The sequence below is a fragment of the Haliaeetus leucocephalus genome, unplaced genomic scaffold (genome assembly GCF_000737465.1).
Source record: "Haliaeetus leucocephalus isolate CR32 unplaced genomic scaffold, Haliaeetus_leucocephalus-4.0 Scaffold0, whole genome shotgun sequence".
In the NCBI taxonomy this organism is placed as follows: Eukaryota; Metazoa; Chordata; class Aves; order Accipitriformes; family Accipitridae; genus Haliaeetus; species Haliaeetus leucocephalus.
The window spans coordinates 15027446-15045043 of NW_010972436.1; the positions used below are offsets into that span (position 1 = coordinate 15027446).

Below are 17598 nucleotides of genomic sequence, written 5' to 3' on the forward strand. Positions count from 1 at the left end.
GAAGAAAACTCAAAATCCATCAATTTTATCCAACAGCAACAGAAGCAGAAAGACCTATTCCTTCACACATGAAATCAAACTGTGACCTCCTCACCACAAGGTACGAAGAGTACAAAAGTTTACACAGTTAAATCCACTGAGGGGTAAATAAAAAGACATCAGGTGATTCAGAGAGCCCGTAAATCAGAGCGCTCGATACGGGGAGAGCACTCAAGGGAATCAGCACTGCGTAAAGCACTCCTTTTGGCTTGTTTTCATGGTCAGGACTGGCATGGCAAGGTACAGACCTCCAGTATTCCTCAGCCAGATTGTTCTTAGGACTAATCCTCGCTTTTAGGTCAATTTTCAAGAGAGGAGGAAAACTCTGGAAGAGTCATGTAACACCACATATACATTCTCAAGAAAATAAAAGAAGTTCTGTGTTTTTTCTCATCATCAATGCTAATAGGACAGGAATTCCACTGCATAATAAATGATTGAGTCTTACAAATGTTAGCTACACTGAAACAAGCAACTGTACCTATATCTCCCAAAAGGTAATAATAACCCTCTGTCACATGGCACTGCAAGAAAACATGCATGCAATAATACAACAAAAGATTATAGACACTACAGTTTTACTTAGTGGTACTGATTAATTCAGAAAAAATAGGATATTAGAAAACTGACTGCTACCTAAAAACTAGGTTTAAACATGACAGCTTTGTGAAGCTGTCATGGTTGCAGAAGTGAATGACCCAGTCCTGGCAAGACCAGTTTTCATTTACGCTGGACTAGATCATATTTACTATGAGGTGCAGGCACAACTTGATTTTCCATGTGCTTCCAATTAAAGCATCAATGGATTTAAGTCACAAGCAACCAATTTTCTACATAGTTCCTGGTTTCTGAGAAAAATACAGAAAAACAGAGGAAATCAAAACATCAACTTCAGGTTATAAAAAAACTTAGAAAATGCAGGATGGATTTTTTTCACTACGTCTACATTTCAGAGGTATTCAAAAGCATTAGATTTTAAGAGCTTTGGAAAGATTTTTTTTTCTTTTGTTGAAATGTTAGTTACTGGCTGCTGCTAAAGGGATGATACCAGACTGATGAACCACTAGTTCGATTTGGCATGGCAAGTCCTGTGTTCCTTTGATGTGGAAATAAACTGCATTGCTGACACACATGCACACAGGCTCTCTCAGGGTTTCTTCTCCCATCACTGGACAAGGTGTTTAAGCGATAACTCGTTAACGCTTATATGAGCTCTATGTGTAAATCCTCTCCAACATTGATGGAAAAAGCAGAAAGTAGTGCTTTGCAAATGTTTTATCTAAAGCACTGACGCCACAAGAACTAGTCCCTTCTATGGGAGAGTAGTGCTAAAGACTTCAAATTATTTTATCATTCTTTAAATTTGTCAACAAATAGGTTTATTAAATTGTTCACTTTGGGTGAAAAGGTTTCATGCTTCCTTGATTCTCAGGTATACAATTTTTCTTCTGAGCTGCGCAAAATGTAATGCAATAGAACAGAATATGATTTATTTCTAATTACTGTTGCCCAAATGCACAAAAAAAAAGACAAAAGACTTAACTGAAGAAATATCTTAAATAGCAAATTTATGGATTTTCAGAGAGTTTAACAACTGTGTTATTCTGCTACCACAACGAAAAAGCAAACCCCAAAATAGAAAAATTTTTTTAAAAGCCCCAACAACCCGAAAATGGAGTGAAATATATATACAAACTGCTGACTGGAAAAAGCCTAAGTGGTGGACTTTCATTTTCTAGGGCTAAAAATTAATCTGAAGCAATTAAAAACTAAGTTCAGCCTGGCTTCCTAACAAGTTTACAGCAGCATCTTCCAATATATTCTGTGTGTGTCAAGCACTCTAAAAAAAGTCCCAGATTTAATGGCCATATCTTATGTTTAAAACTTGCAACTCAGGCAAGCAATCGTCGCGTCTTCTGTCAGGTGCTATTTTCATCAAGCTGCTTTTTGTGTTTAAATTTGAAAATCCTTTCAAACTAATCCCATCCTAGTCAGTAAATCCGACCACTCCTGTGGCAAGGCAAGTCTTTATTACCTAGCTCTGTACATCGGGAGCTGAATTGCTGCACAGCAACCGCTAATAACCTCATTATCCACTGGGGCCACGCAGATGGTATGGCACAGAATCTACACAAGGGATGCTTAAAATTAGTTATGAGGTTTTAAAATTGGTGTCCTGCAAAGCAAAAATTCAAACAAATTAATGAAATGCCTTAATAAGCATAAACGGATGCAAGTTTGCCTTATTTATTTGTGTACTTCAGTATGACTGAAACAGAGGAGAAGAAATGCTGAAATTAATTATAAATTACCATGAGTCACTGACTTTCATGTGAATGAAGACTCAACATGGAGACTAGACCAACCAATAAATTATTGTCCCAGATTAGACACTGAAAAACCATGTTAAACGCTCCTGTCATTTGTTCTACTACCTGCCACGGGATACGAAATTGACTTTATAATTCCATTTGACTCTCTTTCTCACATTAACTATAGAGAAGGCTTGCGTGGAATAATTTTAAGGCACATTTTAAGTTGGTCGGTGCAACTTGCATCTTCCCTGATTCCCCCACACAATACATTAATTGCCCTTCGATGAATCACAGAGAGGAACAAAAACATGCCCTGATTAGCCGAAGAGATTTGACTCACCCATTATCCTACTCAGTGCCGCGTTCCTGGTGGGCGACTCGCTGAGACCCTCGATCCCCCCATAGAGGGAGTGGGAAATCCTCCGTTCCCGCTCATCCAGTAGAGTCTCTATGGGCAGCTCTGGCCCAGAGGGGCTCCCAGGTGACTCCAACTGCACAGAGAGAGGAAAATTAGCGCCCAGGGTCCATTTAGCAGCATGGGGGAACTGTAACAACTTGCCTAAGGCCTAGACCTGTCTGGGCACCAAATGAGCTAGAACTTCTCACCCTGGACAAATATAATTTGCAATGACAGCTCTGCTTAATGACCACCTTTCTAAGCCACTTTACACTGCACCTCCCATGGTGCCCTGTCAAATTTCAAATCCTTCAGCAGAAAATTGGTGAAAAAAACCCATTGCATTTTGCTGTCTCTTTGTTGGATAATTTCTTAAACAGTGAGTTTTGGCTTTTTTCAGTACTGTCGGGCAGACAGCTGGACCATCCTTCCCACACTGACAGCCTGTCAGAACGAGGCGCCTGTCAGAAGCGCGGAGCCCTTCTTGGAACCCCATTTGGAATTGGGCTGCCGGCGCTTTTTGAAGTGATGCAATTTGCTTTCAAATGTAATCAACATGGAAACCCCCAGGAAACCCCACCACATGTATTAGTAACCAATATGCAACACTCAAACGTTTTGCAGTTTGGCAGGAAAGAAGAAAAAAAGAACTCAGACTTCGCAGTAACTTTTTTTTTTTTTTTTACTTTATGATGATGAGTTCATTGCTCTGCCTTTCCTGGCTGCAGGGTACAGAGGCCTTGCGTGCTACATTCAGTCTGGAAGCTTCCCTGATCCCTGGCACTGCTGCAGCATCCTGGCAGAGCCACAAAAACCAGAACTGGCAAGACCCGAGGTGCCCCCACCCCAGCCCTCAACCCCCAGAGCTGCCGGGTCCCTGCCACCACAACTGCAGGCAGACCTCCCTGCGGCATTACAAGACAGATGAAGTAGGTGGTGGAAGAAGCGATGGAGACAGGCTGCTGGGCCACATGCACACGGGAGAAGACTGCATGTACGGCCATCTCCCCACCCCAGTTGCCCTCTGTCAGAAGGCTCCCCTGAGCGACCTCCCAGCTTAGCCTTTGTTTGCAGAAGCTGGACACCCCTCGTTTTCCTGCGCATGCCTCTCAGATTTTTCAAAAAGAGAGGGAAAAGTTGAGTTTTCCTCAGTAAGCCCCAGAAAATCAGAGCTCAGTGGAAGGCAGCGCCCATGCGAGGCAAAGAAAGAAAACAATTTTGTGTCATCTAGCTGGGTTTAGCCACCCCATTAGTCATGGGCAGCTCTGCTGCGGCTGCCAATGCAGCCCCTGGGAGTGAGGAGAATGAGCAACTGTGTGCTCACCGGTCAGTCTGGATGCCAAATTTGTCAGCATCCTGACACTCACTGCAGGGACAAGAGGCTCCCCACACCATCACCCAGCCCTCACACCATCCAGCCTTCCTGCCCCTAAAGCTGTCGGTTCACCTGACCTCCAGCACTCTGCTGGCTACTTGGTAATGCTACCAAAGGAACTTTGCCGAGACCATTAAGCCAATTCACCTAAACAGCGTGAACTGAAACCGGCTCTTTTAAAAACATAAATCTTTAAAAATAGATGTGTTTTGCAGGGTAATCGTATGAACTCACACATCAAAGCGTTAGCTGTTCTCACCAACACGCCTCTTCATACTGAAGTATATAGTTAAATCTAAAGAACAATGTCCCTACACAAATCCCATGGCATATATTTTATATGTATGGAAATACAGTGGGGACCAGATACTGCAAGATACTGAGCACGCTGCAAACTCTTTGAAGCCACTGGGAACTGGGAACGCTTATTCCAAGGACTGGTCTTTAAATGAGCATGAGAGGAGTAGTTTATAAGTTTCAGGAATTACAATAACAAGCAACATGTTTGTTGCTTGTTTCTTCTTTAAACAGCTGCCCATTATTAATCACTCCTCCCGCAATCCCCAGACGACTAAGAAATGTACGGTATGAAAGATTTAAAAAAAAATCTTCTTCAGGGGCTACAAAGCACTCAGCTACAGTCTCCACAGCAGAGGCTTTGAAGTCAGCCCAATGGACTAATGACTTCTGACATTCGGGCACTGGCGTAACGCCCGGTACACGGGGGGGTGGAGGTTTGCGAAATGCCGCATTACAAAGTTGAGAAGACCACGATCAGGAGGTCGCAGAGTCTGTAAAAGTTATTATTTCTGTTCAAAGCCATCATCTGTTTAATATAAATGAGATACTTAATGAAGTTCCAAATTGTAGACTTATCTCTCCCAGTTTGATAAGCACTGGGGAGATTTACTGCATCGGAGGGTCAACACAATTACAATTGGAGGCACGTCAAGCTGCAGGAGAATAATAAACTTGCAGTGCAAGTGAATTAGACTCAATAAGGTTTAAATTGTGAAATGAGGATTTGTTTTATTAGGTTTTTTAAATTGCAGATTACAACTGACAGCTTTACTGAAAAGTAAATTAAACAATATTTGTAGCTTCTGTTATAACGGAATCTAAGGCAAATTCAAAAAGAATAGAAATGTTAAATTCCGAAACACCGTAAGAAAAAAAGCACACCAACATTAGACTGCTTGAGAGCTTACACTTGCATGATAAAGGCATTAAATGATGAACTAACCTTTATTTCACTGCCTTTAAATAAGGTGTGAAAATATCAAAGTGCTTTGGGATTTATTCGCCCAGTGCTATATTGATGACTTTATGTAACAAGTGTCCAGCTTTTAGTGAGCCATATCACACAGTCCTTCTTCATGTGACAACCCATCAACTTTCAAACTAATTTGTAGGAAGGTCTCAAGAGATTTTCAGAAAGATAGACAAGGAGAAAGCTCTGCATCAGAGAAATACATAAAAATTCACTCCTGGTAATGCAGTAAAGTACAGGGTAAATAGAAGAAACAGCAGGAGCGTTGTGTTTAGATGGCTGCGTCTGTAAAGTGAATCACGTATTTTATAATTTTCATGGGGAAAACTTTTTCCATTTCTAATTAGCATCTCAAAAGATGGGTTTAAACAAAGGCATCGACAGCCGACTACACAAATATTTTACAGAAGATACAATGCCTTTTATAAAATAGCAAAAATTAGACAGGAATTACAGAACTGGCTTTCACAAAAAAAGAATTCTTTTCCTTACATTGTTAACAGGAAGTTTGTGTAAGAAAAAATACATTGAATTTGGAAACTGTGCTGTGGGCAAGACAAAGAGACCGACAGTCCAAAGCAATATTGCAGTTCAAATAAAGACTTGCTCTTCCTGATGCATTTCTAATAAAGAGCTTGAATTACACATTCCAGTTCCTTCCCTTAGCCAGCATCAGTGCTATCCCGTATAATTTAATTTGATTAACTGATAAAGAGTAGGCAATATTAACAAAGATGTACGAATCCCTGATCTTCATTAATGGCCTGGCAAGGAAAGCAAGCTAGGCAGCAACTGAACCCTATACTTCCTATCAATAGCTGCTCCGAACAGGAGCACTTCTTGGTGTGACAGTTCAGAGTCACAGACCAGTTGAGGTTGGATGGAACCACTAGAAATTATTTAGTCCAACCTCTTGCTCAAAGCAAGGTCAGCAAGAGCAGGCTGCCCAGTGCCTTGTCCAGTTGGGTTCTGAATACCTGCAAGGACAGAGACTCCACAACCTCTCTGGGCAACCTGTGCCAGCGGTTGACCACCCTCTCAGAAGAAGATTTTTTTCTTATGTTTAAAAGAAATTTCTTGTATTTCAGTTTATGCCCGTTGCTTCTTGTCTTGGCACTGGGCAGCCCTGAGAAGAGTCTGCCTCGGTCTTCTTTATTCCCCCCCATCAGGTATTTACAGACATTGGTAAGATCCCCCTGAGCCTTCTCCTCTGCAGGCTGAAAAGAGAGAGTTCCCTCTCTGGGTCCTAGCACTGATCTATAATAAATGATCATATTCATAAAAATGCAATAAAACCTCACATGCTACAGATTGCCTGTAGCTCCTTTTCTCTCCATTCTCTTACAATAAAAATAGAAACAAGATATTTTTTTTTAAATAAAAAAGGTCTCTACCCTAGCTCTTTGTCATTCAGATAAGAACCAGCTGTTTGCTAAAGCACTGTCTGTACTAACTAGCCCAGCTGCTGCTTATCTAGATGATAAAAGGACAACTAATGCAGTCCTTTTTACTTAAACACCACCATCCATCCTATCTGAAGTTATGCACATAAATATGAAAAAAGTTTATGCACAAGAACATTGCCAAAATATTCACAGCATAAACATTTTTTTTTAAAGAAACAATAATCAGACTCCTTTTTTCCTTCAGAAAGTAAATTATCCAAATACTGGCATGCAAGCATTATGGATTTTAAAGAAGCCAGTACACAATATTATGCTGCATCCAGGGTACTGAAGCTTCTTCTATCACACACAATTATTCTCCAAGCTTTCCTTTTCCTTTCTTATCTGTGTACTGTGGCTAAGATGTCCAAAAGGCTTCAGCTTCCTTTTTCAACAGAGATACTTTTACAATACTAACAATATTAAATATGGTTTTCTTTGTTACCACCCAAGTTGGGATCCTGCTTTAGGGGCAGATTTTGCAAGATGCAAAAATGTAGGTAAATAGCCAGTAAAAGGGTCAGGTTTGACTTACATGCACAATCATACACTACTAAATGTAAAATTAGTACATTGTTTCTATGAAATACTGCATTCTTGTTCTGACAATGTTAAAAGGCAAGGAGAAGACAAAAAATGCTTTCAGAATGGTGGGAGGGAACCCCCACAACTTTGCAAAATGTACTTAGATGGTAGGTTATGGGGTATGGGGAGGAATCTGTACCAAGATGGAGCTTGTAAGTTGATACCAAGGATGAAAAACAGATAAAGGAGAAAAAAGTCAGTCAAAATAAATGGGGACAGGTAGAAGGGCAGAACAGAAGACACAAGATACTACAAAATAGAAAACCATGTACATACTTTCCCAACAACTAAATTTTAAAAATATTTCTTGGGATGTTTACTATTAGAAATTTACCTAAGTACACTGAAAATCATGCACCAAAAAGACCACCAGAGGCGTAAGAGGAGACCATTAACAAGTCCTGTATTAGAAGCTCAGGGAAAATGTGCCACAATTTAAAAAACCCACCAATATGGCCCAAGAAATTGAGAGGAAGAAGGAAGAATTTCGGCAGCACCCTTCAGAATGCTCAGACTGAAGGTAAAATGTTCACCGAAGACTTCAGCCATAAGAAGGTACACAGGGAATCAGCTGGATCCCTTGATGGCAACAGTGAAAAGGGCACCGAGGGACAAGTCTGCTGCAGGGAAGCTCAAAGTTTTCTTTGCCTCAGTCTTTACTGCTGAAGATATCAGGGACATTTCCACACCTGATCCCATTCTTTGTAGCAAATAAGGAGAGGAGTGAGATCAGCCAGAAGAAAATACACAGGAGCATTAGATCAGATAGGTTACATGAGAAGTTAACATGTCACCCAGGTTGGATGGCATTCTCCCAAAAGCCCTGAAGAAACTCAAACATGAAATTGCATAACTGCTGGCCAAAATGTTCAACATACTGTTCACAAATGGCCACGGTGCCAGAGGACTGGGGGTTGCCTGTATACCTAGAGGGGATCTTGGGAACTACAGACCAGGCGTCTGACCTCCTTCCAGATAAAATGGTGGCATCTACAATAAAGAGTAAGATCACTGAGCATGACGGACATGGGTCCGTGGAGAAGGCAGACATTCATGGGGAAATCCTGCCTCACTGGGACGCTAGAGTTGCACAAAGGTGCCTCTGAACTCTTTGACAATAAAATGGACATGATGTATTTGCATTTTCAAAAAGCCTCTACCAAGGCTTCATATCAAAGGCATTAAAGAAACTAAGTTTTCATGGGATTGGACTAAGTTTTCATTTTCTGGGTTGAAACCTGACTAAAGGATTGGACACAAGATCAATCTTCAGGATGGAGAAGAGCCAGATGTAGGTTCCGCCATGGATCACAGCTGGGAACAGCTTAGGCGGATGAGCAGCTTTATCAGTGACTTGGAGAAGGGAGTGAACAGTGAAAGCATTGTGTTTGGAGAAGGTGCTAAAGCCTTTTCGATAGTTAAATGAACTCCAGAAGGTCATCACAAAACTAATCTAGCAAGAAAAGAAAAAAAGAAACCTGTTATATCAATTTCAAAATAGGTAACTAGGTAATGCACACAGGGAAAAATGATGCTTAATGTTTTATACTTCCACACATACCAGAAAAAAAAAGATGTTTGCTTGTTTCCTTTCTTTTATAATGAAACCACTCATTTGCAAAGTCTCTCTCACTGATCTGTCTACCAGTCATTTTATTTAAACAGTTGATTAGGTCCTTACATGGTCTGAATTCATGACTGTTTCTTTGCTTCATGGTTTGCTCCATTTTCAACTCAGCAACTGGAGCAAAGATGAACAGGCATGCAGAAAGAAATGTAGGGATCTGCTAATCATTTGAAACCCTTCATTTCAGGCAGGTTTGGCAAGACATTAATTCTGTCAAAAAAGGGAGATAGACAAGAAAAACCCTTGAAATCTCTCATTTTGAGGAAAATGGTGATGCTCTCTCTCTTAATGGCAGACAAGTGCTGCCTGCGTGTGACATGAACAGAGTGCAGACAAGCAATCTGTGCCTCTAAGCTGTCCAGGTTGCAGGACTGAAAAGAGCAGGATTCCAAAAGTAACAATTACCTTTATTTTCTTGAATCAGCACATACTGCCTCCAGCTGCACGGATCTGCCTGACAGTTGTGCCTACGCGCTATGTATGCATTACAGCCATACAGCCAGCAGCTCTTTGCCCATACAGGCTAATCATAAAAATATCACTAATTAACAGAACATGGCACAAGGAGCTCCAGTGTTTCTCCTTAAATCTTAGTAATTTAAAAAATGTCAAGCCCGAGTTAAAGATCTAAAAAGCTGATGGCCACGTCTTCTTAAAACTGAGGTGTTAAATACGGGCTGTATATGAGTATCAAGTCAATACTATTGTTATTCTTCCCATCTTTGCCACTGTCTGAACAACTTTGGAAATGTACCTTAAAGTCTCTCTGTGCTTATATAGGAAAGTTGAAGAGTCAACACACAATGCTGATCACAGAGGGCAAGGCTGAAAGTTGAAAACATAGATTAGAACAGTATATTTAACTTTTTTGAAAGGGGGGGGGGGGGACTTAGATATATCCAAATCCCAAACTAAATGTTTTTGTTACGTTAATCTAACAGCATCCATCAAATATTCACTGTGTGATTTTCTCTGGAGTGGCTGAGATATTAAACAAAGCTTTGCAAGTTTTGTAGTAGTGCAGCTTACAGAATTAACTATATTACTGTACTCTGTGTAGACGTAATGCAAGCAGGAGAAAAACTCAGATACACAGTTTTGGCTTGGAGTTCATTCATAACTACCATTCACTCCATGCTTATATCAGTATTTACTACAAGATAATTCACTCGAAAACCTGGATGGATTATACTCTATCTCCTGGTGAGTCGATGAAAATTCTTTCTACAGGCAACTCTTCAGTTCAGTAAAACCACAACAGCATTAAAATGCTTTTTACCTTCTGGGAACTTTGTGGTCTTTTTTGAGCTTACAGTTATGTAAGTGCTGATGATGTAAATGATCTCCTCACTACCTCTCTGAAGACAAGAGAATACTCTTATGGTGTTTATGTACATTTTTATTGTTACTATAATTGCTTTGGAGGCTTAGTCTACAACATGAGGACTGGTGAAGCTAAATGAGAATACTGCTGGCATGAAAAAGGAGTATCAGAGGTCACTTCACAAATTTTTGAAACAGTTTCATGCTCAAGTTAAGTAGACTTTGACTTTTGAAGCTTTCTGACAAAGAAACAGTTCCTCTGCAGCACATTGGAGGCAACTGTCCCTGCCTCTCTAAACCCAGGACAACAGAGACTGAGCCGTCCTCTCTTCTAGACAGCAACCAAAATACAAAAAGCACATGAAAATTCAGGTGTGAATTGAAACACAGAGAAATGGCACTCTGCAGAACCATGCTGTCAAATGAATCCCCCCCTCCCCCGCAATTCTTAGGGCTGATAATGAAAATGAATATTAAAAACAAAAGAACAGTATTCATACTACTAACTTTCTTAAAATCCAATTCAAACTCAATTTTACTAAAGAAAAAAGCAGACTGGGTTGCCTATCTATCTCAAAAGAACTCAGTTTGATTTCGCAAATGCAAAACTATCACTGGACTTGAAGCTACGGGAAAAAAAAAGTCTTCTTTTTTTTGTTCTTTTTGCTGTTGGTTTTTTAACATCCAGATAGCAAATGCTTTTGTCATCCATATGTTGAGCATTGGCATTATCACCCCTTGTACAGATTCCCCTTCTGAAACACTTGTAGCTGCTCTGTGGCATGGCAGGGAATCTCAGGGCGCCGAGTCCTGACCTCACATCATGATGCAGGACTGACCATGCCACTGGAATGGAGCAGAATGAACACATGTTGGCGATGCACAAAGGGAATATAATCAAGCTCGTTCCACTTACCTCTGGTTCTGCAAGACTAACAAGAGTGTAAGCTATACTTTTGTCCATAAAGTGAGCACATACAATGCAGAATCAGCACAGGAAAGAAATCAGTTGAACAGGATCTTTTTTGTTGCTGTTATTTTATGGTGACTCCTTTGGAGAACCAAAAGAGAGAGAAAAGCATAGAAAACACCAGGAAAATACCTTCTCAAAAGGTAAACATTTCTTTTCTGTCTTTAAGAAAAAACAGTAAAACCCCATTTCTGAGGAACTGGGGTTGTTTAGTCTGAAGAGAAGGAGGCTGAGGGGAGACCTTATCGCTCTCTACAACTACCTGAAGGAGGGTTGTAGTGAGGTGGGTGCTGGTCTCTTCTGTCAGGTGGCTGGAGATAGGATGAGAGGAAGTGGCCTCAAGTTGTGCCAGGGGAGGTTTAGGTTGGATATTAGGAAAAATTTCTTCACCAAAAGGTTTGTCAAGCATTAGAACAGGTGCCCAGGGAAGTGGTTGAGTCACCATCCCTGGAGGATTTTAAAAGAAGTGCAGACGTAGCACTTAGGGACATGGTTTAGTGGTGGACTTGGCAGTGTTAGGTTAATGGTTGGACTCGATGATCTTAAGGGTCTTTTCCAACCTAAACAAGTCTATGATTCTACAATTCTACACTGGTAAAAGGTGTGATTTATCAAGATAGGGTCTGCCCTTCTGAGCTTTTACTTCTAATCTGCAAGCTCCTGAATTTGCCACCAGTCAGATGTCATTTCTTTTTTGTTCTAATACTAAAAATCTTTGCTGAGACTGTATACTAGGCTGGTGGCAGCTACAGGAATACTTGAAGGGGACAACTTGCGTACCAGTGCATCTAAGTAACCTACACTGCTGAATTAAACATAATATAGCTGAGGCTGCCAGACACGGCCAGTATCTGATGCTCCATGGGAAAGTGAGTATCACTGCAATGCTCTGTTGCACAATGCTGCTCTCCAACTGGGTCTTAGTCCACACATCCATCACTTAGAGGCTAAGCTAACTGAATACCACACTCATATATGATATTCATGCAAGATACATAAATAATATTATCATAGCTTATTAGTATTGTATCAGATTAAGAATATCTAAAGTTTAAAACCATCCAATTCTTGGGTAAGAAAGTAGAGTTTAATTGCAAAGTGTCAAAAAAAAAATTCTCTCTTCACTTTTCATTTCATTGAAGTCTGGGCATTGCAAGACTTTCAGAAAACTGGTTTCTTGAATACTGCCAGCTCAGCAGGTAAATAGCTTTATGTCCATGCAAGTTGTGCTTTCATCATATTAAAATATGCAAACAGTATATACATTGTATTTCCTTTAGATATACAAAAGCAGTAATTCCTGAGGAAAAAATACTTAAAAAAATTATTTTGTAAACATGATCACTACACCAATAATTGCATATCATCACTTTCTCAAATCATTATGGCTCATCTCACTAGCTTATTAAGGATTTGGGAAAATGCATAAAAAATTGTATAGTAGGCCCAGACAGACACAGCTCCCCATCCTGCTCCCTCTACAGATACATTTCAGTGTATCAAAATCTGGTTCTAACATCCGTTCTTTCATCTTGGAGCACACATACTGTAGACTGAGCTGTGCCTTTTTTGCCATGTGATTTCTGCAATACAAATCACACTAAATGTCAAACAGATGTGGGGCACCAAACTAATCTTAACTTGAACAAGCAAAAATTCTATCGGATTTAAGGAGCAATGTCTTTGGTTCATCATCGCTGGATTTGCTCCATCATGTTTACAAACACTGTCTTGATATATTTGATCTAGAAGATTTCACTAAAACAAGAGTGAACACCTTCTACATTCTTTTTGAAAAAATTATACTAAACACAGAAATATTCTAAAATATTTCACCCTTTTTATTTAGTAACATATAAAATGCATCTGAAATTGGGTAGGAACAAGGAACAGTCTCCAAAGAACAGTCTGGAGTGCAAGTTCAGAATTAAGGCTAGAACAGAACATCACCAAATACGAAAAGGCCAGAATTCCTTCAACACCAAGTGAGAAACCATGTGCATCCAAGCTGGCTTTCCAGCAGTGTGTATATATAAACATGTGTGTATGGGTATTAAAGCTGTGTATAAGCAGTGAATCAAGAGGAACTTACTACTTCTAGAGAGGCTAGTGCCTTTTTCAAACATGATTTTATAATTCACTATGGCCTGGAATTTTTTAAAGATCAATTTTATGCATTAAAAAACACACCATTCCTTTTCCCCCTAGGCAGGATCAGCAGTACTAAACCAATTTTGCACATCATTTTTGAAGCATGATGCTCAAGAAATAACATTCCCAATAAGACCTTACCGGTGTTAACAAGAATAAAAGAATGACTTTTAGATGTCGTAAGAACAGATGCTTCCCTGACCCACCATTCAACTGCAACCTATTTAACTCAGTGCATTTCTCCAATTTGTCAAAATCATTTTGAAGTCTAATTCAGTCCTCCACAGCATCTGCAGTCCTTATCAGTATCATATGCCCACATATTCCTACTATATAGCATATTTTACATTAATCTAGAAGATAAACTATTAGAAACCATTAATATGTTTCAAAACATTAACACATTAACATTGCACTGGAGGAGACAGAAGTTGCAAATAGCAGAAAAAGAATCACCACTTCACCCTGAATTCAGTATTTCATAATTCCCTGCAATGACGGCCAAGACACAACATATTTTAAATCCAAAATAACAGAATTATTTGCATCAGGTTTTGCAGAATCTTTACATGGAACATTCAATTGCTTAGATGAAATATAATAATGAAATGTAAAAGCTCTACACTTAATTAAAAAAACTGAAAGTGACAAAGAAGCAAGTCAGTTAACACTTAACTCTATAAACAAAAGATTCAATAGACCTACATAAAAAACTCCAAAGAACAAAAATCACGTAAACAGTGGGATCCAATTACAAAATCAATATAGTTTTATTCAGTGCTTCCTGTTATTCATTGATGAAAATACTCAAAAGGAAAACTTTATTGATCGGCAATAAGGTTAGCATGTCTAACACTGAAATTCAGATCATTTTGTAATTCTCTCTTTCTTTAGCTTCTCAAATATTATTTTCCAGGTCTCAGAGGAAACGTGACATCTCCTATAAATACAAATACCTTAGAAGTAAAAACTCCCAGTCCCGTTATCAAAAGCATATTACCTCATTGCATTTACTTATTCGTCTCGCCACTATAAGCTGAATCATTCCCCGTTTGTTTCCTTCAGTGGACATGGACCTCCTTAAGGTTTCCATAGCATCTTGATTTGTTTTGCCCAATAATGATTCTCCATTTACTGCTATTAGCTGATCATTCACACGAAGCCTGCCATCCTGGAAAAGGAAAGTTTATAGCTAGTTACGCAAAACACACACAAAAGTTTAGTCTGCTGGAGAGAGGAAAAAAACAAAAGAAAAATAATCAAACAACTATGCTTAGTCCTAATAGTTTCTGGCCAAATGAACACTTGTATAATAGCTTCCATTGCAGCCATTGTAGGAAATGTCTGTTCCAATTACAGATTTGGACTGCAAGCTATTATCACAACCTGTTTGCACAAATAGCATACTAATTGAACGGTACCAGAGATGGCTTGTATCCTTCCCCAGAATCTGTAAGGACTGTTTAAATCCTGGGATGCGCAAACATGTGAATCTGAGAAGAAATCTAAATATCACCTCTGATGTTGTAATTGGAAAAAGCTAGTTACAGAGCAATCTCATTCTTGAATCTGTGGTTATTTTCAAAACAGCCTTATGGAAAACCAAGGAAGACCAAAGTACACAGATGTTCCCTCTTACCTTGGATGCTGCTCCACCATTAATAATGGACTTGACGAAGATTCCTAAATCGGCATGGTTTTCTTTTGACCGGTTACCTTTGACGCTCACGCCAAGTCCAGCTGATCCAGAGTCATTCAGTGGAACTTCAAATGTCAGGAATTCCCTGGTGCCATCAGGTGTGAGGACAAGCTCCTCCTCTTCTGCTTTCTGTCGGGAAGATTAGCATGGGATTATAGAAGAGCATTTCTCCTCCGGAATTCTCTTCCCCCTACAGCTATTACCATTAAAAAAAACCCTGCTTTTAACTACAGTGCCACAATATTTTCCACAGTAATTGTTTGAAGAAACATGCACAAATAGTGTATTTTCAATCACCCACACTGACGCCTAGATTCAGAAATATCTTACAGATGTGTCTAAGTGTTTCTCTGTCTAGTAGAATAATTGAATCGCGTGTCATTACTTCATGTGCCATTAATACCAACTCACATGTAAGCTACTATTTCATTAGCCAAAAGAAAGCCATATCAGAAATATATTCTTATTTGCAAACCTACAGAATTTTTAAAATAGCATCATCATCTATGGTAGCTTTGCAGTCATGGGGAGAAAATTAAATTAAAAAATTACTCATTCACCTCATTTCGTTTAAAACTAGCTGTGTTAGGAAAAACAGAAAATTACACAGCTGAGATCTGCAACCACACATCTCTCTGCTATTGCCAGGCTTAGCATGAAACCCAGCTCTGAGTACCAGTGTTCCTCTCTTTCCCGGCTCTGCCCTTCACCTCTGTCCCTCTACCCACATCTTTGATTCTTCACTGCCCTCCACACCCAGTTTTAGCCTGGCCGGGACAATGGCTGGTTCCAGGGTTTGGAAGACCTGGAATTATAGCCCCAGGCCCGCCAGAGTCCCCAGCAAGGAGCTGCTCAGCGACACCCTTCCGTGCACCCAAAAGCCGTGCAAGCGCAGGTGACTGGCCTCTGGCTTCACCTCCCGCGGAGCTCAGGGTGGTGGCAGGCTGGAACGGGGGCCCTGCGGTGTCCTCCCAGAGCGGTGGCACTCGTGGGGGCAGCAGGCACAGGCACAGCACCCGGGAAAGAAAAGGGTCAGGCCCTGAGGAGCAGTGCTCATGAGGAATGGGAGGGATGGGCAGTTCACCAGCCCTGTCCCTTGCGGTAGACACTGTCCACTTATCTCTGACCATCTTTCAGTTATAACAAAGCGGTTATAACCACCTTTGGTTATAACTTTATCAACTAAAGAAAGAAGTCATGCCCTTAAAGGCAATTCTCTGCAGTGGTCCCTTTCTCTGGCCTCCAGAAAGATGCTCATGAACCCAACTGTGCTGTTTTTTTCTCACCTACGTGAAGGAGAAAGAGTAGGAGAACGTCCACCAGAAGGTGCCCACTAATGTCCAACAGTCGGCAGTTCTTCTCTGGAAGAATTAATCTGGCCAATTTTTTCATAATCTAAGCAAATACATCACCTCCCTTACCGACACTGATATTATACCGACATTTCCCATGTCACTCTCATCTATTTGCAAAGCTCACTCCTATTTTTCTCCTACTCCCAGATGCTTGGAGTAGGACAAGACACATGAGAAGTTAACGTGCGCCTGCTGAGCCGCCTCTGTTTTTTAAGACCTGAGGAAATGCAAAGCTGACAGGCTCTTTCAAACACAGACTACGGCAAAGATGGATGTGAAAGCCATGTGGAGTACAGCAGACTGAGATGATCAATTTGGGCACAAGCATGCTAGTTTTGTCACCGTTGACCTAGAAATGCAATGTGAAAATGTCACATGGGAAGGCAGTCAGACTGCTGAGAGAACCGGAACAGCCGAGGGAAGAAAAACAGGAGCTCTATCTTTTCCCGCTTGGTTAAAAGCATGAACCTTAATGTGTTCACCAACCCCTTCCCTTGCACTAGACACTATTTACTCATCTCTAACCATCTTTTGTTTATAACAAAGCATAATGCTTCAACAATTAAAAAAAAAAAAAAATTAACACCCCCTATCTAAGTGCCATAGCTAGGCTGGCTCACTTATGAAAAAAAATACATCCAAATACATCTCTTGGCCACGCGAAACAGCATGATCTGTGCTAGCTGTCAGGAATGGAAAAGTGCACTGTATCCACGGAAAAATACTGAATCTAAAAAATATTTCCCAAATTTGGGGAAAATTACAACCCTAATTTTCCTGCTTGCATCACAAAAGCACTAGTTACAGCATACATTTGAATGCATCTTTTGTCAGGTGGCTGCAGAGTAAAACAATCTGAGAGAGATGCACGTTACCTTTTAGTTTCTGGAACACTGATCACTTTCATATTCCTTAATAAACAGTAGAAGGAATAAAAGCTTGCAAGCCAAAAGGGAGATAAAGCCAAGGTAGGATGTATGAGTAATCCAAGGAAGCACATAAACTTACTGGATTTTTCTTTACTACTATTATCATAAATTTACAATC

General features: G+C 40.2%; 1 protein-coding gene across 9 annotated transcripts in view; it reads right to left on the reverse strand.

Annotated features, from left to right (window-relative positions):
• The window catches only part of PARD3 (par-3 family cell polarity regulator), a 460545-nt gene that overhangs the window by 166470 nt on the left and 276477 nt on the right, over positions 1–17598 (reverse strand). For 7 of the 9 annotated variants that reach the window (XM_010585300.1, XM_010585343.1, XM_010585352.1 and 4 more), the window contains 3 exons: positions 15137–15325; positions 14498–14668; positions 2695–2845 (listed from right to left, as the gene is read on the reverse strand). In XM_010585300.1, coding sequence (XP_010583602.1) covers positions 2695–2845; positions 14498–14668; positions 15137–15325 — 511 coding nt within the window. Of the gene's footprint in view, positions 1–2044; positions 2050–2690; positions 2846–14497; positions 14669–15136; positions 15326–17598 lie in introns of all 9 variants that reach the window. The other 2 variants (XM_010585319.1, XM_010585282.1) reach the window with 1 other exon arrangement.